At 37.5% G+C, this 25,083-nt stretch overlaps 1 protein-coding gene across 2 annotated transcripts in view; it reads left to right on the forward strand.

Moving 5' to 3' along the window:
- The first annotated feature begins 4,398 nt into the window (after positions 1-4,398).
- TAOK1 (TAO kinase 1) overlaps positions 4,399-25,083 on the forward strand; it is an 84,053-nt gene continuing 63,368 nt past the window's right edge. Inside the window, exon 1 of one of the 2 annotated variants that reach the window (XM_065897736.1) lies at positions 4,399-4,604. In XM_065897736.1, coding sequence (XP_065753808.1) covers positions 4,473-4,604 — 132 coding nt within the window. In that variant the 5' untranslated portion in view covers positions 4,399-4,472. The remainder of the gene's footprint in view (positions 4,605-25,083) is intronic. The other variant, XM_065897738.1, reaches the window with a different exon arrangement.

The raw sequence follows: 25,083 nt of genomic DNA on the forward strand, positions 1-25,083 counted from the left end.
TCTCTCTCTTTGGAGTATGTATTCTTCTAGTTTAAAAAGTATTCTATTTTATTTTTCTCAAATTAAAAATTTTTCAAAACGTTGAAAGTGGTTGCTGTAAAAATTCAGGTAATATAGATGTCTAGGTTAACAAGTAATGTTCTTCACAGCCCTACTTTATCAGAGAAAATAATAACATTTTAATACACATCCTTCCATACCTTGTTTATAAATTTGCTATATATATATCTTATATATATAAATATGTATATATACACATATATTTATATATACACACATATATATATCTTTAAAATTAATTTTTAATATTTGGCTGTGCTGGGTCTTCGTTGCGGCACGTGGGCTTCTCTACTTGTGGTATGTGGGATTTTAAGTTCCTGACCAAGGATCGAACCCGGGCCCCCGGCATTGTGAGCGTGGAGTGTTAACCACTGGACCACCAGCGAAATCCCTACATATATTTATCTTAGATTTTAAGACATTTATTTAACTTTTTAAAATTTATTACTTTAATTGAGGTATAATATACATAAAGGCATCTATTTTAATATAGTTGGAGTTTTGACAAGAGTAATTCACTGCTGCAGTCAAGGTAATAGAAGATTCTATTATGCCAGAAAGTCCTTGTGAGCCCTTTCATGGTCAGTTCCCCTTTTCTTCCCCCAACTGACCCCAAACAACAGTGACTCTGTCACAATACTAGTTTTGCCTATTTGAGAATTTTTCAGGGGAATCATACAGTTTTTACTGTTTGGTTTCTGGTTTTTTTTGCTGGAGCATAATGCTTTTGAAATTCATCTGGGTTGCTGCATGGATCAGTAGTTTTATTCCTTTTTATTGCTGTGAAAAGAATTTCATTGTGTGAATGTATCACAATTTTATTATACATATATTTGTTGATAGACGTTTGTATTATATGCAGTTTGGGGCTATTATGAATAAAGCTGCTGTGTACAAGTCTTTTTGTGTGCCTTTGTTTTCATTACTTTTGAGTAAGTGATAACTAGTTAAGGAACTGTTCCATCTCATGATAAATATTTATTTAACTTGATAAGAATCTGTTAAGCTGTTTTCCAGAACCGTTGTATCATTTCAAATTCCCATCAACAAGGTAATGAGTTCCAGTTCTTCACTTTGTTTTTTTTTGATCTTTTTATTTTTTTGGACATCTGCATGGCTTATGGGATCTTAGTTCCCTGACCAGGGATTAAACCCGGGCCCGCTGTAGTTGGAAGTGAGGAGTCCTAAGCACTGGACTGCCAGGGGATTCCCCTAGTTCCTCACTTTGTACATTTATCATTTCTTATATTTTGTATAAGTATTTTTGATATGGATTCTTTAAGTGGGAATTTTGTGTGAAATAGTAAGTGCATATTTGATTTTGCTAGATTTTTCTCCACAGGTTTTGTACTGTTTTTGCATTACCACTGCTACTATATGAGAGTGCAGATTTCTCTTCCACTCCACCATCAGTGTGTGGTGAATTTTTGCCATTCTGATAGGTACAAAATGAAATCTTAGGATAGTTTTAATTTGTATTTCTTATACTTTGAGTGATGTTGAATGTATTTTCATAGATTTCATGGTTGTTTCTTTTCTTCCTTCCTCCCTTCCTTCCTTCCTCCCTTCCTTCCTTCCTTCCTTCCTTCCTTCCTTCCTCCCTCCCTCCCTCCCTGCCTTCCTGCCTTCCTTCCTTCCTTCCACCCACCCACCCATATCTCCTCCAGTTGTTGTTGTTGGTGGTGGTGTTTTCTTGGGGGGGGGGTGCTGTTTTTAGAAACTACCAATTAAGAATGTAAGAATGTCAGGTTATTGTCTTTTTTTGTTTGTTTTTTTGAAATTCTTTACATATTAGGAATACTAACCCTTTGTAAACGTAAGTTTCAGACATTTTTTTCCAAGTTTATAATTTGTCCTTTTTGTCTGGAGTGTCTTTTTCCATGGCCCCTTCTCCCAAGTTTTTTTTTTTAACCTGTTAAATATATCTGTCTTTTTCCTTACTGTTTTGGATTTGGATCATAGTTAGGAAAGTTTCTACATTTCCTGATTACAGAGGAACTTACATTTCCTACTAGTACTTACATAGTTTCATTTTTCTAATTTTTGCATTTCTGACCCATATGTAATTCTGATATTACAGTTTGAGGAACAGGTGTTATTTTATTTTTTTCCAAATAGCTATTGGGGTCTCCCGGCAACACTTATTTTATCAAATACTTTTTTTTTCTTCATTGATTTGAGAGGTTTGTTTAAGCCATTTAGCAGTAATGGTTATGTAAGGTATGTGATAGGGATATCATTATATAATTTTTTCCGAATGGGTTCTTAGTTTTCTTAACAAAATTTATTTCTTCTCCTTTAATTGTATGCTGAATTCCAAGATACACATACATGGGTTTGTTTCTGGACTCTTTTAGATTAATGGTTTACTTGTCTTATTTTAACATTCTACTGATAGCAATAGATTTGTATTATCTTTTGGTATTTGGTACAGCAGATTTTCCAGTTCCTTCATTTCTTTTTTCTCTGATTTTCTGGAGGGTGCTGTCCTTATGAATTTACTCTGTTTCTCTACTATTAACTTTAATATTTCACATATCATATTCTCATGTATACTATTTGGTAAATATTTGTGGAAATGAAATCATTTTAAGGGGTGTTAGAGAAGAATTAAGTGTATTCTTTTAGTTCAACAAATATTTATGTAATATTAACTGTTGGAGGTATGGTGTAGGATGTAGACAGGTAATATAAAGATGAATGAGACACATTGTGCCTACCTGTCTAGTTAAAATTTTACACATTACATTTAATCTAAATCTTGAAAGATTTTGAGTGGGAATTTGTTAGGCAGATAGGAATATGCAAATCATGGAACTGGTTAGAGAATTTTAATGTAAAATAATTCTTGTAATAAAGGTACTATAACTTGATCATTCAGAGTTCTTAAATAAGTCTTAAGTAACACTGCAGGTTTTTAAAAAATAGGTGGATTAATTGAATAATAATACTTTTTATGGAATTTACTTCAATCTTCTATGATCACATATTCTTAGAACTATAATTGAAACACTTTGCAGGGAACTTGCAGAGCAGGAAAATTGGTAAATGTATATGGAGCAGCCTAGAAAGTGTGTTAGAAATGAAATACAAATTAATAATTTAAATGCTTTTATTGCAGTGGAGTGTTAATTTAAGGAGGTACAAAAGACATGTAAATATGTTTATGTAGTTACAAAGAAGTTTTCTACCAAAAATTAAAATTGGTTCAGTTGACTTCACTAAAAATGAGACCAGTAGTTACCTGCTTAAAAGTTGTGTGAAGTGGGGGAGAATTGACTAGAGTCTAATGAAATCAATTAGGAGGCAAATGAAATACATTTTGGAGGGTTTTCTTTTTATTTTTGATTGGTGAATTTATTTAGGTTAAAATAGCTGACATTTAATGTAGTGCTTACTATGCCTGAGTACTAGTCTATGCTTGTATTTATTAACTAATTTAACCTTCACAACCACTGTATTAGGTAGGATATTATTTTCACTTTACAGATTAGGAAAATAAGGCTACTCAAGTTCGCAGTTTATAAATAGTGTTGCTAGGATTCATATCCAGGTAGTAACATTCCAGAACCTAGATTCTGAAGTTTCTCAGTAATGACAGCCATTTTTTAAATTGGGTATCTGATATAGAGGAACTGATAGCAGAACCACCAGGGAATTTATTGGTTATCTGTAATGTCTACTTATCTAATGCAGCAGATTTGATAAAGGCCATATTTTAATGTGAATCAGGTTTACAGGGGAAGCAGTTGTCTGCATTAAATTCATTACTTTCTCCTACTGCATTTTTCTTTGGAATGTTTGTGTTAGAGTTGATTGAACACTGGCATATGGTATCTGAAAGGAAAAGAAAGACAGCTAACTGAGTTAAATCCTTTGTGTATTTTCTTATATTTGAAAATCATTAATAGATGGGAATCTTCCTGTTGTTAGAAACCTATTACTGGTACATCTTAAGTTGTCATGCATGTTTTTTTAATGGTTTGTGTGTTCTATTATCTCTTCTGCCAATGGGCTCACTACCTCAGAATTAAATAAGGATTAGATAAGCCTTCCAAGATATAAAGATTTATTTAATTTTTAAAAGTATATGTACAGTAATACCCTATGTATAGTAGGACTCATTTTTTTAAGCACCACAGGTGATCGTGATGATGAGCCAGATTTAGGAACTACTGCACTAGTAGATCACACTTCCTTCTCAGTGAAATTCTAGGCCTGAGATAATTTTATATATGCTATCAGAAAACGATCTTATACTAATTATTCTTAGCAGCTTTTGGTTTTCCTGACTTTTTTCTTTTCTTATTTCTCTACAATAGTTTATGCCAGCGTGGCTTCATTCATACAGATGAACCAAGGATTGGGATAGCAATATAAAATTAGAATCAGACAGCTGATTGCCCAGCAGGATGCCATCAACTAACCGTGCGGGCAGCCTGAAGGACCCTGAAATTGCAGAGCTCTTCTTCAAAGAAGATCCAGAGAAGCTCTTCACAGATCTCAGAGAAATTGGCCATGGAAGCTTTGGAGCAGTGTATTTTGTAAGTGTTAAAGGCTTAATGTCAGCGACCAGGATTTACCTAAAATCCAGTCCTGGCAAAATGAAAAACAATAATATAAAGAGACAGACAGAGGCCATAGTCCATTATAGTCACTTGCATAGGTGTGTGTGTGTATAATATGAAAATAGCTTTATTTATTGAGTTTCTTGGATTATTGAAAAAATGGAAACGAATATTATTTTACTTTGACTTAGTGCTTAGAATTTTTAGCACACTGTTTTTAGGAGTCATATGACTTGCATTGCTATAGAGTTAAATATTGCAGAACACTGACTTCTGTAAAGTTCCATACAGAGTCCGTTTTAGTTTTGTGGAAATCTAGGATTATTTATTTGGCAGAAGGATATGTACCAAAGTTTTTTTTCTTGTGTGTATATGTGTGTATTTTGTACTTAAAAAACCCCCCAAAACACCAGATTTGTCATTTTAACCATTTTTAAGTGTACAATTTGTGGCATTAATTATACTCACAATGTTTACAACCATTACCACTATCTATTTTCAAAACTTGTTCATCACCCCAAACAGAAGCTCTATATCTATTAGCAATAACTCCTCATTTCCCCCTCTACCCAGCTGGTGGTAACCTCTAATCTACTTTTTGTCTCTATGAATTTGCCTAGTCTAGATATTTCATATAAGTGGAATCATACAATATTTGTACTTGCATATATAGCTAATTTCACTTAGCATAATGTGTAGCATAATCACTTGGTGGGTCTTTGATGTTGTAGCATGTATCAGTACTTCATTCCTTTTTATAGCTAAATAATATTCCATTGTTTGTATATGCCATGGTTTGTTTATCCATTCATCTGTTGATGGGCACTAGATTGTGTCTACCTTTTGCCTATTGTGAATAAATGCTACAATGAACATTGGTGTACAAGTATCTATTTGAGTCCCTGTTTTCAAATTTTGGTATGTACCTAGAAGTGAAAATACTGAATTACATAGTAATTCTATGTTTAACTTTTTGAGGAACTGCCAAACTGCACCAGAGTGGCTGCTTCATTTCCATTCCCATCAACAATGTACCAGTGTTCCAATTACTCCATGTCCTTGCAAATGCCTATTATTGTCTGTTATTTTGATTTTAGCCATCCTACTAGGCCTGCAGTAGTATCTTGTAGTTTTGATTTGCATTTCCCTAATGACATATGTCGAGCATTTTTTCATGTGCTTATTGGCCATTTGTGTATCTTCTTTGGAGAAATGTCTGTTCAAGTCTTTTGCCTGTTTTAAAAGTTGGGTTTTTTGTCTCTTTGTTGTTGAGTTGTAAGGGTTCTTTATGTATTTTGAATATTAAATTATTGGATACATGATTTGAAAATATTTTCTTGCATTCTGTAGTTTATCTTTTCTCTTTCTTGATAATGTCGTTTGATATACAAAATTTTAAACTTTGAATGAAGTCCAGTTTATCTATTTTTTCTTTCGTTGCTCATGCTTTTGCTATCATGTCTAAGAATTCATAGCCAAATCCAAGGTCATAAAGATTTACCCCTGTGTTTTCTTCTAAGAGTTTTATGGTCTTAACTCTTCTATTTAGGTAATTGATCCATTTTGAGTTAATTTTTGTATATGTTGTGAGGTGGAGGTCCAACTTCATTCTTTGCATATGGAAATCCAGTTGTCCCAGTACTATCTGTTGAAGAGACTGTGTTCCCCACTGAATTGTCTTGACATCCTTGTCAAATCACTTGGCCATATTGTATACATTTATATCTGAACTCTCTGTTCTATTCCATTTGTCTTTATGCTAGTACCACACTAGCATACTAGCATGTTTTGATTACTGTAGCTTTGTAGTGAGTTTGAGATCAGGAATAACTTTATTATTCTCTTTAAGGACAGTTTTGGCTATTTGGGACCCCTCTCAATTCTGTATGAATTTAAAGAGTAGCTTTTCCATTTCTGTGAAAAAGCCTGTTGGAATTTTGATAGGGATCGTTTAAATCTGTAGACCATGTTTGGTAGTATTGGCATGTTAACAATATTAAGTCTTACAATCCATGAACACAGCATGTCTTTCTAAACATTCATTTAGGTCTTATTTAATTTTGTTTAGCAATGTTTTTTACTGTTCAATGAACTATGTTCTGATGAACCTACATTGACGTAGCATACTCACCATAGTTTATATCAGGGTTCATTCTTAGTGTTGTACATTCTTTGGGTTTGGACAAATGTATGACAAGTATCATTATAGTATCATACAGAGTATTTTCACTGCCCTGAAAAAAGCTCTGTGTGCAGGTTTTTGTGTAGACGTAAGTTTGCAATTCCTTTAAGCAAATACCAAGTGCTATTGCTGGATAAGTAAGAGTATGTTTAATTTTGTAAGAAACTGCCAAACAATGTTCTGAAGTGGCTGTACCATTTTGCATTCCTACCAGCAGTGAATGAGAGTTCATGTTGTTCTGCATCCTAACCAACGTTTGGTGCTATCAGTGTTCAAGATTTTGGCCGTTCTAATTCGTATGTAGTGTTATCGCATTGTTATTTCCATTTCCCTGATAATATATGATGTGGACCATCTTTACAAATGCTTATTTGCCACCTGTATATATTCTTTGATATATACAGATATATACCTGCTATATAGACCTCTGTTAAGGTCTTTGGCTCATTTTTTTAATCAGGTTGTTTCCTCATTTAAGCGCCCAGTGGGTCCAGGACTTTTCTTTTTTGGGAAATTTTTTTTTTTTTTGGGGGTTCGTGGGCCTCTCACTGTTGTGGCCTCTCCCGTTGTGGAGCACAGGCTCCGGACACGCAGGCTCAGCGGCCATGGCTCACGGGCCCAGCCGCTCCGCGGCATGTGGGATCTTCCCGGACTGGGGCATGAACCCACGTCCCCTGCATTGGCAGGCAGATTCTCAACCACTGCGCCACCAGGAAGCCCTTTGGGAAATTTTTGATGACTTATTCAATCTCTTTACTAGTTATAGTAAGTAATGATAATAAGTAATATTATTCAGGTTTTCTATTTTTTCATCCTTTAGTCTTGGTAGGTTTTGTTTTTAGGGATTTGCCCATTTTGTCTAATTTGTTGGCATAGTACTCTCTTATAATGCTTTTTATTTCTGTAGTATCAGTAGTAATGTTCCCACTTCCATTTCTAATTTTAGTAATTTGGGTCTTCTCTTTTTTCTTAGTGTGTGTAGGTAAAGGTTTATCAATTTTGTTGATCTTTTTGAAGAACCAACTTTTGGTTTCAATTATTTTCTCTATTTTTTGATTCTTTCACTTATCTCTGCTTTAATCTTCATTATTTCCTTCCTTCTGCTAGCTTTGTGTTTAGTTTGTTTTTCTTCTTCTGGCTTTTAAGTTGTAAAGTTAGGTTAATTTGAGATCTTTCTTTTTTTTTAATGTGTTTATAGCTATAAATTTCCTCCTGAGCACTTCTTTCACTTGGTTCCATAAGTTTTGATATGTTGTATTTTTGTATTAATTCAGCTCTCAGTATTTCTAATATGCCTTGTGACTTCTTCTTTGATACATTGGTTGTTTAAAAGTGTGCTGTTTAATTTTTACAATTTTGTGAATTTTCCATTTTTCCATTTTCGTTATTGATTTCTGACTTTATCCCATTGAGGTCAGAGAAGATACTTTGTATGATATCTATCTTTTAAATTCTACTGAGACTTGATTTTTGGCATAACATATGGTCTGTCCTGAAAAATGTCCCATGTGCACTTGAGAAGAATGTGTATTCTATTGTTGTGTATAGAATGCGTATTCTGTTAGATCTAGTTGGTTTATTGTGTTAAGTCCTCTATTTCCCTGCTTATCTTCTGTCTGGTTGTCCTCTGCTTTATTATGAGTGGGTTATTGAAGTCTCCAACTATTATTGTAGAACTGTATATACTTACTGATCTGTCCATAGGTGTGTAAATGTTTATAATTGTTATATTTTCTTGCTATATTGAACCTTTATTAATAAATAATGTCCTTCTTTGTTTTTTATAACCTTTTTTGATTTAAAGTCTTGATTTACAAGTCTTTTTGTGGACCCAATTTTTCATTTCTTTTAAGTAAATACCTAAGATTTGTTGGAGTTGTTGGATCATAGGGCAGGTGTATGTTTAGTTCTATGCCAACTGCCAGACTTTTTCACTAAGTAGAAAGTTTACATTCCCATCTACAGTGTATGAGAATTCTTTTTGCTCCATATCCTTGCCAGCAATAGATGTTGACAGTCATTTTAATTTGAGTTATTCTGATGGGTGTGTAATTGTATTTCAGTTAGGTTTTAATGTACACTTCCCTGCTGATTGATGTTGTTGAGCTCTTTTTCATAGACAATGATTATTCACATATCTTTGGAAGTATCTGTTCAAATATTTTGCCCATTTTTTGAAAATCAGGCTTTCTTTTTAAATTGAGTTTGTAGAATTTCCAGGATACTTGGTCAATCAATATATGTTTTGTGAATATTTTCTTCTAGTATGTGCACTGGAAAATTATATATATTCTGCAGTTTATTGGGCGTGATTATCTATGTATGTCAAGTAGGTAACATTTGTTGGTTATATTCTTCAGATCTTTTGGGTCCTTTCTGATTTTACTAGTTTGTTTTTGGTCTGTGTGTTCTATCAGTAACTGAAAGGTATTTAAAAATCTCCACTGATAGTGGATTTATCTAATTTGCTTTTTAGCTGCATCTTGGTTTACTTTATACATTTCTGATCTATGTTACTGGGAATGTACAAATTTAGGATTATTGTATCTTGTTGAATTGTCCCATTATCATTAAAATTCCACTCTTTACCTTTCTTAGTATTTCTTACTTTAAAATCCACTTTTTTTTTTTTTTTTGTGGTACGCGGGCCTCTCACCGTTGTGGCCTCTCCCGTTGCGGAGCACAGGCTCCGGACGCGCAGGCTAAGCGGCCATGGCTCACGGGCCCAGCTGCTCCGCGGCATGTGGGATCTTTCCGGACTGGGGCACGAACCCGCGTCCCCTGCATCGGCAGGCGGACTCTCAACCACTGCGCCACCAGGGAAGCCCTAAAATCTACTTTGATATTAATAATAGCTTTCTTTGGTTAATGCTTATGTAGTGTATTTCTTTTTCCTTTTCATTTATTATTTCTGGAACTTTATTCTAAAGTATTTCTCATCTTTGTTGTTTTTTCCCCCACAAATTTTTTTCCACCTTTATTGTGATATAATTGACATATAACATTGTGTAAGTTTAAGGTGTACAGTGTGTTAATTTGATACATTTATATATTGCAAAATGATTACTACTATATCATCAGCTAACACCTCCATCCTGCCACATAATTAACATTTCCTTTTTTTTTTTTTTTTTGCGGTACGCGGGCCTCTTTTTTTTGAGGTACGCGGGCCTCTCACTGCTGTGGCCTCTCCCGTTGCGGAGCACAGGCTCCGGACGCGCAGGCTCAGCGGCCATGGCTCACGGGCCTAGCCGCTTCGCGGCATGTGGGATCTTCCCAGACTGGGGCACGAACCCGCGTCCCCTGCATCGGCAGGCGGACTCTCAACCACTGCGCCACCAGGGAAGCCCAACATTTCCTTTTTGTAGTGAGAACATTTATGATCTACTCTTTTAGCAGCTTTCATGTATATAATAAAGTATTATTAGTTGTAATCCCCATGTTGTACATTAGATTCCCAGAAGTTGTTAATCTTATAACTTGTACCCTTTGGCCATTATCTTCCCTACCCCCAACCCCTGGTAACCATCACTCTATTCTCTGTTTCTCTGAGTTCAGCTTTTTTAGATTCCGCATATAAGTGATAATAAACAGTATTTGTCTTTCTCTGTCTTACTTATTTCACATAGCATGATGCCCTCACGTTTCATCCAGGTTGTTGCAAACAGCAGAATTTTCTTCTTTTTCATGGCTGAATAATATTCTGTTGTTTGTATGGACACACACTACATCTTCTTAATCCATTTATCCTTTGATGGACACTTCAAGATATTGTTGTTTCCATGTCTTGATTATTGTGAATAATGCTGTAATGAACATGGAGGTGCAGATATCTCTTCAAATCGCAGTTCCAGTTCATTTGGATATATATCCAGAAGTAGGATTGCTGGATCATATGGTAGTTCTATTTTTAATTTTTTGAGGAGCCTCCATACTGTTTTCCATAGTGGCCATACCAGTTTATGACCACTGCACACTCTTGCCAACACTTGTTATCACTTGTCTTTTTCATAATAGCCATTCTGACAGGTGTAAGGTGAAGGTGACATATCATTGTGGTTTTGATTTGCATTTCCCTTATGGTGAGTGATATTTTCCTGTACCTGTTGACATACGTCATCTTTGAAAAAATGTCTATTCAGGTCCTCTACCTATATTTTAATTAGGTTGGTTTTTTGTTTTTGTTTGTTTGTTTTTTGCTATTGAGTTTTATGAGTTCTGTATATATTTTGGATATTAACCCCTTATCAGATACATGATTTGCAGATATTTTCTCCCATTCCATAGATTACCTTTCCATTTTGTTGATTGTTTCTTTCGCTGTGCAGAAGCTTTTTAATTTGATGCAGTCCCACTTATTTAATTTTGCTTTTGTTGTTTGTGCTTTGGGTATCATATCCAGAAAATTGCTGCCAAGACCAATGTCAAGGAGCTTTTTCTCTATCTCTGTTTTAATTGGAGTGTTTTGCCCATCTATATTTGATGCTGTTACTAACATAGTTGGGCATAAGTCTGTTTTCCTATTTGATTTTTGTTTGTCCTATCTGTTCTTTCTTTATTCCTCATTCTTGCCATCTTTTGAATTAATCAAGTGTTTATTGTTTTTTTGTTTTAAAATATAGGTTTTAATTCAGGTATGGAAAGACCAAAGACCAGGTAACAACTGCCATTGAAAAGATAGTTTAGGGATTTCCCTGATGGTCCAGTGGTAAAGAATCCCCCTTTCAATGCAGGGGACACGGGTTCAATCCCTAGTCAGGGAACTAAGATCCCACATGCCGTGGGGCAACTATGCCTGTACACCACAACTAGAGGGAAGCCTGAGTGCTGCACAACTAAGACCCGATGTAGCCAAAAATAAATAAAATAAGTCTTTAAAAAAAAAAGAAAAGATAGTTTATTATACTCATAGATTCCAAGAGAAGAGGGCATGCCATGCCAGAGAGGGCCACTTGGGAAAGCACTGGTATAAGTGAGAAAGCAAGGGAAAAAGCATGGGCAAGAGCCTTGTGGTTTCTGTGGGAATAAACAAGTGAAGCAGGGTAAGCAAGTTTTGGATTAACTACTTTAATTTCAGCAGGCCGTGGGTAGAGGGGCTGTCCCTAGTTGTCTGGCTCTCGGCCCTGTGGTGATTAGAATATGGTGTAGGGGCTCATAGTGTGAAGTCATTGGAGATACAAGCTCTGGATTTGTGGTTTGTATATGAAAGAAGTGCTTGTTTTTTCTCTCTAGGAATTAGCTAGCTCTGGGAGTATAGTCTCTTCCTGTTAGCAAGGCCCTAGCTGTCAAAGCGTCAGATTACAGCAATTTAGAAGATACGATTAATATATTTTTTCTCACAATTTACCTTTTGGTTATACAGTCCTTTATTATTATTTTAATTGTTACCCTAGAGATTGTACTATATACTCTTGACTTATTATAGTTAACTTAAATGAGCACTTTTACCACTTCTCAAACAATGTAAAACCTGTACAGTATTTCAACTTTCTCCTTTTTTTGGCGGTTTTTCTCATACATTTTACTTCTAAAATGTCCATTTGATTCCCTTTTTGTAAAAAAAATATATTTTATTTATTTATTTGGCTGCTCTGGGTCTTAGTTGCAGTGTGTGGGATCTTCATTGAGGCATGAGGGATCTTTTTTTTTTTTTAGTTGCAGCATGCGAGATCTTTTAGTTGCAGCATGCAGGATCTTTAGTTGTGGCATGCAAATTCTTAGTTGCAGCCTGTGGGATCTAGTTCCCTGACCAGGGGTCAAACCTAGGCCCCCTGCATTGGGAGCTTGGAGTCTTAGCCACTGGACCAACAGGGAAGTACCCCCCCTCCCCCCGCTTTTTTTTAAGACTGTCAGTAACTCCAGTATTTGAGTCTCCATTGGGCCTATTTATATTTCCAGTTTTTTCCTTTTCAGTATTTGGTCCACTTTTTAGCATGCCTTACAATTTGTGATTGGTTACTCTTCTTTTTAGAGGAGAATTTGTAGATGTTTTGGATGGTTCTATTTTTCTTCCAAGACAGTTGTGGTTTCTCTTGGTAAGCTGATAGTATAGTGTTGAATCACCTTGAGGCTTGGTTTTAGGCTTTATTAGGGCTAGTTGATGTCAGTTTTGCCCTTATTACTAGGCCTTTGCCCTTACTCTTAAACCATGGCTCTTCTAGAATCCCAACTGACTGTCTAGGGTGTTTATCAAAGCTCAAGCAGGGCTTCCCTGGTGGTGCAGTGGTTAAGAATCTGCCTGCCAATGCAGGGGATATGGGTTCGAGCCCTGGGCCGGGAAGATCCCACATGCCGCGGAGCAACTAAGCCAGTACACCACAACTACTGAGCCTGTGCTCTAGAGCCCGAGAGCCACAATTACTGAAGCCCACACGCCTGGAGCCCGTGCTCCACAAGAGAAGCCACCGCAGTGAGAAGCCTGCACACTGCAAGAAGAGTAGCCCCGACTCGCTGCAACTAGAGAAAGCCTGTGCATAGCAACAAAGACCCAATGCAGCCAAAATAAAGTAAATAAATAAATTAATTTATTTATTTAAAAAAAAAAAAGCTCAAGCAGTTTGGTGGGGTTTGAATTCCAACCTCCTCTCCAGCACTTTTTGTCTTCTGAAAGCTCTGCTTATCTTTTTAGTCTTCCAACTGCTGTTTTCTTTTGGGTTTCTGGGAGTCTTAGGCAGTACATACTTAGGAGTTGACTGTTTACTTGAGGAGAATTCACAGATTTTTGAGCTGCTTCTTTTCAGCTCCCTCTTCTGTGATTATGCCTTTTTTTCCAATATATTAACCTTTAAAAAAATTGAAATATTGTTGATTTACAATATTATGTTAGTTTCAGGTGTATAGCAGAGTGATTCAGTTATATATATTTCAGATTATTTTTCATTACAGGTTATTGTAAGATATTGAATATAGTTCCCTGTGCTATACAGTAAATCCTTGTTGCTTATCTGTTTTATGTATAGTAGTTGTATGTATTAATCCCACACTCCTAATTTATCCCTTCCTCCCTCCCTTTCCCTTTTGGTAACCAGAAGTTTGTTTTCTATGTCTGTGAGTCTGTTTCTGTTTTGTATGTAGATTTATTTGTATTATTTTTTAGATTCCACATATAAGTGATATCATATAATATTTATCTTTTTCTGTCTGACTTCACTTTTTATGGTATTTTCTGCATCATTCATGTTGCTGCAAATGGCAATATTTCACTCTTTTTTATGGCTGAGTAATATTCCATCATATATATACCACATCTTCTTAAACCATGATTGTGCTTTTTAAGTTCCAGACGCTTTGGAAGCTCCTATCTCTGGCCTCTCTCCTCAGCCTAGCTTCCTCCTTGGACTCTTGTTTTCCTGTAATACCACAAGTTCAAGGATGAAGCTGGAGTAAATTTATTGCTCACATGGGATACTGTTCTTCTCTCAAGGCTTCTGGTCTCTAAAGCTTTGCCTACATTTGTTGCTCTCCAGTAGTTTCATACAATTGTTTTACATACATTGACTGCTTTGATTCTTGTTTGGGCTTTTGGGACAGTCTAACAGAAACATGGCAAAAATTAGTGGTGAAGTTTCCCTTGATTTATGTTTGATATTATTTGTACTTGCGTAGACTTTTCATATATCCTACTCTAAAGATATGTGGTTTTGTTTTTTTATTTTTATTTATTTATTTATTTATGGCTGCATTGGGTCTTCGTTGCTGCGCACAGGCTTTCTCTAGTTGTGGTGAGTGGGGACTACTCTTCGTTGCGATGCGTGGGCTTCTCATTGTAGTGGCTTCTCTTGTTGTGGAGCACAGGCTCTAGGCACACGGGCTTCAGTAGTTGTGGCGTGCAGGCTCAGTAGTTGTGGCTTGTGGTCTCTAGAGTACAGGCTCAGTAGTTGTGGTGCATGGGCTTAGTTGCTCCACAGCATGTGGGATTTTCCCAGACCAGGGCTCAAACCCGTGTCCCCTGCATTGGCAGGAGGATTCTTAACCACTGTGCCACCAGGGAAGCCCAAGATATGTGTTTTTGGAGCAATTGGTCTTTCATTGTTGATATTGAAAAGTAGAGAGTTTCAGTAGGTTTTCTGTCTTCTTCAGACCTGCCCATATGATCTATCCAGTGAGGAATGTTATTGTCCTTTTCCTTTCGTTAAAGGGACTGAATTAAATCACATAGTAGCAAATTATCAATTATTTTAAAATTTTAAATAAAACTATAAAATTGCATTATCCAAAATCCAGAACTGAAGTGGGTGTGTTTTGAATTAAGGTTGTAATGAGAGCTAAGGATGGGATCAGAGAAAGGTAAAAAGGAAAGACAAGCAAGGCTCCTGAAGGGAGCCTCCTCCACTAAATACTAAAAAATGTAGGCTTTAATCTGAAGTCTTGAGGGAACACTGAAGTGCAACAGAAATATTATATTTCCATTTGTGACATAGAAAGTTTATTTTTGTAGCAGTGTAGAAGAGGGATTGGCAAGTGTCAAAGATCAAAGAAGGGAGGCTGATTATCAAGATTTTATAATTGGAAAGAAATGCTGAGAGCTCAAACTAGATAGTGGCAGTGAATTTAAAGCTTAAATTGATAGAATCAAAAGAACTTGTTTTCTGACAAGATAAGAGTACTTATCTGTGGTACCTCACTCACGGTACCTCACTGTGGTACCTCACTCACGGAAGAGAATTATTTACTGAGGATGGGGGAGTGGTGGGCAGGGAGAGATTCTCTAGTGCTTGGACCTCCTTGTGCAGTATTTCTGGGTTTGTCCTACCCAGGCTGGATTATTTCAGAGAGCTGTGGTTGGGAGAGAAAGTCTCATAGTCCCAGAGTTAAATATAGCAGGGGCAACAAAAGCTAATTGGTCTAAGCTAGGTATCAGGAGCTGGCTTAGGAGAGACCTGGTGGTTAAACACAATGGGTGATCCTGGATTGGGAAAAAATTCCTGTAAACAACATTGAGATAGTTGGTGAAATTTGAATATGGACTATATATGCACTGTATAATAGTATTATATCAATGCTAAATTTCCTAAATTTGATCTTTTGTTTTTCAAGAGAATGTTCTTGTTCTCAGGAAATATATGAAGTTCTTTGGAACCAAGGGTAGGAATTTATCTCAAGTCCTATTCAATAATAAAAGAATGATAATGTAATGATAACAGTATATATTTTTAGATAAAGAGTTTCAAAGCAAATGTGGCAAAATGTTAACCAAGGATTTATCTATAGTAGGTGCCATGATCTATATCTATAGTATAGCTCATGGTCCAGCCTGTGAACTATTTTCATTTAGCTTTCAAACTAAGAATGATTTTTACATTTGGAAAAACAAAAGGAAGAGTATGCAACAGAAAAAGAAGAAATGTATTTGGCCCACAAGGCCTAAAGTGTTTAATATCTTGTTCTTCACCCTCCCAACTCAGGGGGCCCAGGTTTGATTCCTGGTCGGGGAACTAGATCCCACATGCGTGCTGCAGCTAAGAAGTGTGCCTGCCACAACTAAAAGATCCCACACGCTGCAACTAAGACATGGCGCAGCCCCCCCAAAAAATGTGTGTGTATATATATATATATATATATATGTATATATGTATATATGTATATATGTATATAAGAAAAGAAACCTAGGTCTCGTTAGGGCCACCTGAGGAACCATTGCATGGAAGCTTAGAGGGGTCAGGGGCAACTGCTCAGAGCAGGTGTTTTCTGTTAATTGTTTTGATGTCTGGGAAACATGTACCGTATAGATGAGCAAAGTTTAACTGTAGCTCACAACTGACTAACTTTGCTGTCATTCTATTTCTAGGTCACTAACATTCATATTTTGTAGTATCAGCTAAACCCATGTGGCAGTGTGTGTATGTTGCATATGTGAGTGTGCACACCTAAAAGTGTGCTTCTGATTTTATGTGCTCTCTCACCCCAGCCTCATGACAGGGCTAAATGTGCAGTGTCTTTCTATAGAGTATATACAGGAAGGACCTTCTCATCAAATTTTTTTAGGTGACTAAAAATAGTTCTTAAAATATAGGTCTGAATTTTCATTAATTGACAGTAGGGGTCACCTTAAATTTAAAAATACTTCAATTGAGCCAGGTATTCTGGCTGTCTTCAGACAAGCTAATCAATGACTGGCATCATAATAAAGTGTTTGAAACCAAACCAAAGAGTCAGATATCCAAAAGGACCACTATCTCTAGATTGCCAGGAAGATAAACGTTCTCTTTTAGTTTCCAGTACCTTACATAGAACCAACATGATGTCTGTAGATGGGCCATAGAACACTGGCTTTGGAACCAAGCTTCCTAACAAATGTGGCAGACGATGTATGATCCCAGTGAAGTCATTTATTTACTTTGTAAAAGGTTTTTTCTTTATTTTAAAAACAGATGTAATATTTACCTCTTATTTCCTAGTGTAAGATTTTATTAATCTGTATTCTTTTAGGGGCTTGGCAAGTTTTATATTTTCACTGGTACAACAAATTGTTTAATGTTTTAAGAGAAAAGATACAAATATAAAAAAGAAGGGCTTCCTTGGTGGCGCAGTGGTTAAGAATCCACCTGCCAATGCAGGAGACAGGGGTTCGATGGGTCCGGGATGATCCCACATGCCGTGGAGCAACTAAGCCCGTGTGCCACAACTACTGAGCCTGTGCTCTAGAACCCGTGAGCCACAACTACTGAAGCCCATGCGCCTAGAGCCCGTGCTCCACAAGGGAAGCCACAGCAATAAGCCTGTGCACCACAATGAAGAGTAACCCCTGCTTGCCACAACTAGAGAAAAGCCCGTGTGCAGCAACAAAGACCCAATGCAGCCAAAAATAAATAAAGAAATTTATTTAAAAGAAAGAATTATAGAAAGACAATTTACATATAATTAATTGATATGGTGATTTCAGATCATTCTTATTAATTCATTAAAATAGCTCCCAAATGGATATTCACAGTTTCCTGGTCTGTAACAAAATGATTGGTTGTATATATTGTCTTTTTTTGCTCTTTACAGCATGAAGTTTGTCCTTAGGCCTGTAGCCAATTTTGCCTTTACTCGTTTACTTTCAGATGGTGAGAAGAGATAACATGTAGTATTGTGCTCTTTTTTAATTACTCATAGCTCATTTAATTCTGTTCTAAATAGCATTTTAATTTTTTTATTTTTTGAATTATAATGGACCTACAATACTATGTTAGTTCCAAGTGCACAACATAGTGTTTTGATATTTCTATATGTTACAAAATGGTTACCATGATAAATCTAGTTACCATCTGTCACCATACAAAGTTATTACAGTAGCATTGCCTGTATTCCCCGTGCTGTACATTTCATCCCTATGACCCACTTAGTTTCTAACTGGAAGTTTGTACCTTTTAATCTCCCTCACCTGTTTCACTCATCCCCTCACCCCCATCTCCTCTGGCAAACCACCTGTACCTTCCCTGTATCTATGAGTCTGTTTCCATTTTGTTTGTTTTGTTTTTTAGATTCCACATGTTAAGTGAAATCATATATTTGTCTTTCTCTGTCTGACTTATTTTACTTAGCATAATATCCCCTAGGTCCATCAATGGTTTCACAAATGGCAAGATTTCACTTCTTTTTAATGGCTTAGTAATACTCCATTATACACACACACACACACACACACACACACACACACACACAGACACGCACCATTATATATATGTGTGTATGTATATATGCAGCATGTCTTCTTTATCCATTGGACACTTAGGTTGCTTCCATATCTTGGCTATTGTGAATAAAGCTGCAGTGAACATGGGGGTGTGTATAATCTTTTCAAATTAGTGTTTTTGTTTTCTGTGAAAAAATACACAGAAGTGGAATTGCTGTATTGTCTAGCAGTTCTATTTTTAATTTTTGAGGAAGCTCCATACTGTTTTCCATAGTGACTGCACCAGTGTACATCCCCAGCAATAGTGCACGACAGTTCCCTTTTCTCTATATCCTCATCAACACTTGTTATTTGTTGTCTGTTTAATAGCCATTCTGACAGGTGTGAGGTGATATCTTACTGTGCTTTTGATTTGCATTTCCCTGATGTATCTGTTGGCCATCTTTATGACTTCTTTGGGAAAATTTCTATTCAGGCCCTCTACCATTTTTTAATTGTGTTGTTTGTTTTGATGTTGAGCTGTATGATTTCTTTGTATAATTTGAATATTAACCCCTTATCACATATATCATTTGCAAATATCTTCTCCCATTCAGTAGGCTGCCTTTTCACTTTGTTGACAGTTTCCTTCCCTGTGCAAAGCTTTTTAGTTTCATGTAGTCCCATTTGTTTATTTTTTGTTTTGTTTCCCTTGCCTGAGAAGACATATCTGAAAAAATATTCCTAAGACTGATTTCAAAGAGTGTACTGCCTGTGTTTTCTTCTAGGAGTTTTAATCCATTTTGAGTTTATTTTTGTATATGGTGTTAGAGAGTAGTCCAATTTGATTCTTCTGCATGTAGCTTTCTAGTTTTCCCAACACCGTTTATTGAAGAGGCTGTCTTTTCCCCATTGTATGTTCTTGCTTCCTTTGTCATGGATTAATTAACCATATAAATGTGGGTTATTTCTGGGCTCTCTTTTCTCTCTTATTGATCTGTGTGTCTGTCTTGTGCCAGTATCATAGTGCATTGTGGTACAGTTTGAAATCAGGGAGCATGATACCATCAGCTTTGTTCTTTCTTAGTATTGTTTTAGCTATTTGGGGTTTTATGTTTCCTTACAAATTTTAGAATAATTTGTCCTAGTTCTGTGAAAAATGCCTTTGGTATTTTGATAGGGATTGCATTGAATCTGTAGGTTGCCCTGAGTAGTATGGGCATTTTAACAATATGAATTTCTCCAATCCATGAGTAAATACATCTTTCCATTTGTTTGTGTAATCTTCAGTTTCTTTTATCAATGTCTTACAGTTTTCAGAGAAAAGTCTTTTACCTCCTTGGAGGAATTATTCCTAGGCATTTTTTTTTGACGTAATTTTACATAAATGGGATTGTTTTCTTAATTTCTTTCTTTTTTTGATGGTTGTTATTTGTATAGAAACTCAAGAGACTTCTGTACATTAATTTTGTATCCTGCAACTTTACTGAATTCACTGTTGAGTTCTAATAGCTTTTTGGTGGCATCCTTAGGATTTTTAAATATATAGTATCAGGCCATCTGCAAAAAGTGATAATTTTGCTTCCTCCTTTCCAATTTAGATGTCTTTTATTTCCTTTTCCTTCCTAATTGCTCTAGCTAGGACTTTCAGTACTATGTTGAATAAAAGTTACGAGAGTAGTCATCCTTGTTCCTAATCTTAAAAGAAAGGCTTTCAGCTTTTCACCATTGTGTATAATGTTGTCTTCAGGTTTGTCATATATATGCCCTTTAATATGTTAAGGTATATTCCCTCTATACCCACTTTGTTGAGAGTTTTTATCGTAAATGGATGTTGATTTTTGTCAAATCTTGCTGGCCTTGTAGAATAAGTTCAGAAGCATTTCTTCCTCTTCAGCTTTTTGGAATAGTTTGAGAAGGATAGGTGTTAACTCTTCTTTAAATGTTTGGTTGAATTCACCTGTGAAGCTATCTGGTCCTAGACTTTTGTTTCTTGGGAGTTTTTTGATTACTGATACAATTCATTACTGGTAATCGGTCTCTTCCTATTTTTTATTTCTTCCTGATTCAGTCTTGGGAGATTGTATATTTCTAGGAATTTATTTATTTTTTCTAGGTTGTCCATTTTATTGGTGTATAATTGTTCCTAGTAATCTCATTTGTAATACATTTGTAGTCTGTGATGTCGGTTGTAACTTCTTTTTCATTTCTGATTTTATTTATTTGGGCCCTCTCTTTTTTTCTTAACGGATCTGGCTAAAAGTTTATCAATTTTGTTTATCTTTTTGAAGAACCACCTCTTATTTTCATTGATCTTTTGTTGTATTTTTAGCCTTTATTTCTGCTCTGATCTTTATAATTTTTTCATTCTACTAACTTTGGATTTTGTTTGTTCTTCTTTTTCTAGTTCCTTTACATTTAAGGATAGGTTGTTTATTTGAGATTTTTCCTGTTTCTCGACGTGGGCTTGTATTGCTATAAACTTCCCTCTTAGAACTGCTTTTGTTATGTCCCATAGCTTTTTTTTTTTTTTTTTTTTTTTTTTGTAGTACGTGGGCCTCTCACTGTTGCGGCCTCGCCCGCTGCGGAGCACAGGCTCTGGACGCGCAGGCTCAGCGGCCATGGCTCACGGGCCCAGCCGCTCCGCGGCATGTGGGATCTTCCCAGACCAGGGCACGAACTCATGTCCCTTGCATTGGCAGGCAGACTCTCAACCACTGCGCCACCAGGGAAGCCCATCGCATAGCTTTTGGTTCATTGTATTTCCATTTTCATTCGTCTCCAGGTATTTTTTTATTTTTTCAGTGACCCACTGATTACTTAGTGTTTAATATCATATAGTTTAGCTTCCATGTGTTTGTGTTTTTGCAGTTTCTTTCCTGTAATTGATTTCTAGTCTCATACTGTTGTGGTTGGGAAAGATGCTTGATAATAATATAATATTTATATATGAATTTTTATTTTATTTATTATTATTATTTTTTGGCTGCGTTGCGTCTTTATTGCTGCATGCGGGCTTTCTGTCTAGTTTCAGCGAGCGGGGGATACTCTTTATTGTGGCGGGTGGGCTTCTCATTGCGGTGGCTTCTCTTATTGCAGAGCACAGGCTCTAGGTGTGCAGGCTTCAGTAGTTGCAGTATTGAGAATTCATTACTCAATCCTCCTTTTTTTTTTTTTTTTTTTTTTTGTGGTACGCGGGCCTCTCACTGTTGTGGCTTCTCCCGTTGCGGAGCACAGGCTCCGGACTCACAGGCTCAGCAGCCATGGCTCACGGGCTCTGCAGCATGTGGGATGTTCCCGGACCGGGGCACGAACCCGTGTCCCCTGCATCGGCAGGCAGACTCCCAACCACTGCACCACCAGGGAATCCCCTGATTGCTATTCTTTGCCTTTAGCTCAGCTTTCATCTCAGCAAATGAGTTTTCTAATTTTAATTGGCTCCTCTTTATAGTTTCTAATTCCTTGTTACAGTGGTTGGCATTTTTATCAATAGCTTTCTTAATTCCTTCAGTATTTTTATTACTTTTTGAACTCGGGATCTCATAGACTGGAGAGGTCTGTTTCTTTTTTTATTAATTTAATTAAATTAATTAATTTATTTATTTGGCTGCATTGGGTCTTCTTTGCTGTGCGTGGGCTTTTTCTAGTTGTGGCGAGCGGGGGCTACTCTTCATTGTGGTGTGCGGGCTTCTCATTGTGGTGGCTTCTCGTTGTGGAGCACAGGCTCTAGACGCGCGGGCTTCAGTAGTTGTGGCACGCAGGCTCAGTAGTTGTGGCTCGTGGGCTCTAGAGCGCAGGCTCAGTAGTTGTGGTGCACGGGCTTAGTTGCTCTGCGTCATGTGGGATCTTCCTGGACCAGAGCTCGAACCCATGTCCCCTGCATTGGTAGGCAGATTCTTAACCATTGTGCCACCAGGGAAGTCTCGAGAGGTCTGTTTCATTGCTTGTTCTTTCAGGAGATTTTCCTTGTTCTTTTAATTGGGAGTGGTTCCTCTGCTTCTTTATTTTACTTATATTTCTCTGACTCTGTGCATTTAAGAGAAACCCTTATCTACTGTGGTCTTGAAGGGCTGTTTTTATGTGGGAGCATCCTTGTGTAGCCTGTGTGAGTCTGATATTTTTGGTGCGAGGACTGTTCTTAATATGGATTCCTGCCATGTCTTTCTTCAGTGTGTGGTGGCTTTTATCCTCTTGATAGGTGGTGTGATTGGTGTTGTAGTGAGCAGATAGCCTGCACTGGATGTTGAGTGGGGCCTCCTATTTGCTCTGTAATTGTCACAGCCCTTTCGGGGGTAAGGTCTGCTCCTCAGTTGTTGTAATAGAAGCCCTTAGATCGGTTTCTGAGCTGTGATGTGAGGTAGGTGGTACTGGAGCACCTCCGCTGGGAGAGGAGCCACTGAGTATTCCTCTACAGGAGCTGTCCACCAGGAAGTGCACTCTGTGGTGTTGCCTGTCACGTTATGTGCACTCACAAAGTACACTGTTGTTGGCACTACCTTCAGCCTTGCCTCAGTCAAGGGAATGCAGGCAGTCAGCCTGGATATCCCTCAGGCTCTGTACTCACAAAGCCAGTAGGGCAGATCTACTGAAGTCAGGCACCTGGACGTTCCATGGGGGCTACAGAATCAGCCCAGGTCCTGGCCCTGCCTCTGCATGCCTGTGTCCGCAAAGCCTGTAGCTACTAACACAGGACCACCCCAGCCTTGGAAGCAACAGTAATCCACTGGGATGTCCCGCAGGCACAGAGATTACAAAGCTGCCAGTAGCCATGTAAATCCACCAGTCTCACAGCCCCTGAGGGTAGGCTCAGATTTCAGCCCCACTTCTGCATGGGGACAACCCACCAGCACAGAGGTGGTAGAGGTGGAGCCACATTGACTGTGAGCTCAGGTGAGCTCGTGGAGAATGAGGCTGCTATGATGGGGCCCCGCCCCTCCCTTTACATGTGTGTTTAACTGTGTGGCTTCTATTGTGGCCCCAGGGTCTATCCTGCGCACACCCCTGGTTGCAGCCCAGAGCACCCTCCAGCTCCTTCCGGCTGTCTCCACACAGTCAACCCCAGCCCTTTCCCCAGGTCTGTCCACTGAAGCCCAAGTTGCAGCACTCAGCCCCTGCATGCACCAGCAGATGTGCAACTCGGGCTGGGAAGTGCAGCGAGGTGTCCAGGACCATCTGTGCTGGTTTCTCTCTGTTCTGCCTCCCACAGTCTGGTTGCTGCACTCTCCTCTGAGCCTGTGAAGCTCCGTATCTGTCCCAGCTGATCTCCCAACCAGTGAAAGGGGGAACCTTCCTCTTTCATAGCTCCCTCCCAGGAGCACAGGTCCCATCCTGATTCCTTTTTTTTTTTTCTTCATTCTACTCTGTTACGTGGTGCTCTTTCTTGCAGTTTTAGTTGTATTAGATATTCTGCCAGCGTTCAGTAGGTATTCTGTGAGAATTCTTCCACATGTAGATTTTTTTTGTTTTTTTTGTCGGTACGCGGGCCTCTCACCGCTGCGGCCCCTCCTGCTGCGGAGCACAGGCTCCGGACGCGCAGGCCCAGCGGCCATGGCTCACGGGCCCAGCTGCTCCGTGGCACGCAGGATCCTCTCAGACCGGGGCACGAACCTGTGCCCCCCGCATCGGCAGGCGGACCCCCAACCACTGCGCCACCAGGGAAGCCCTGTAGATGTATTTTTGATGTATTTGTGGGAGGAGGTGTGCTCCACGTCCTTCTCTTCTGCCATCTTTATCTCGAGAAGCGGTTTTCTTAATGTCCAAGAAAGAAGTTAGGAGTAAGGAAATGAGGAAGGCTAGAAACAACCCTGTTGTATGTTGGATTGGAATTGGAGGTATCAGTAGGAACTCCTCTCTCTCTCTCTCTCTCTCTCTCATGCGCACACACACACACAGATATACACATATTTATAAAGAATAAAAATTCCTTTTATTAAATGTAGAAGGACTAAGGGAAATAATTGTTGCAGCCAAGATCCACTAGTAGATGCTAAAATTAGTAGGTTAAAGTTTGAGATGAAACAGGATATATGCATAATCTCAAGTATAGCCCCAAAGATATTTATTAATTAAAATGGAAAAATCGGGCTTCCCTGGTGGCGTAGTGATTGGGGTTAGTAGTTAATAATTTTACCGGTGTTAATTTCTTAGTTTTGATAATTTTATTATGCAAGATATTAACATTAGGCAAAAGCTGTGTGAAAGGTATATGGTAACTCTCTGTACTATATTTGCAACGTTTCCCAAAGTCTAAAATAATTTCAAAGATAAAAAGTTTTTTTAACTCACTAGTAACCAGAAAGGGACTTTTTCCCAAAAAGTGGGAGGATGTAAGTTTCTGTTGACTCTTTTTTTTTTTTTTTTACTTCAGAAAGATAATATATACTTTAGAAATTAAAATTTCGAGGAAATAAAATTGGTAGTTAAAGGAATATATTTTATTATTTTAAAGACTGTAACTTTAAGATTGAGCCAGCGATATACTATTCTAAAGTCATAAAACATCTCTAAGTATTCCTTTCTTAATCTATAGTGGAAAACTCCACTCATTGATTTCTTCTTTGTATAAAAATTGTTTTTTCCCCCTCAAACAGCAAGTATTGTACAGATGTTTAATATTTTGGCAGTATTATGGGTTTAGTCTTTTTTTATGGGCACCGAAACTACAATTTATTAATTAC

Source organism: Phocoena phocoena, chromosome 19, assembly GCF_963924675.1.
Source record: "Phocoena phocoena chromosome 19, mPhoPho1.1, whole genome shotgun sequence".
Lineage (NCBI taxonomy): Eukaryota > Metazoa > Chordata > Mammalia > Artiodactyla > Phocoenidae > Phocoena > Phocoena phocoena.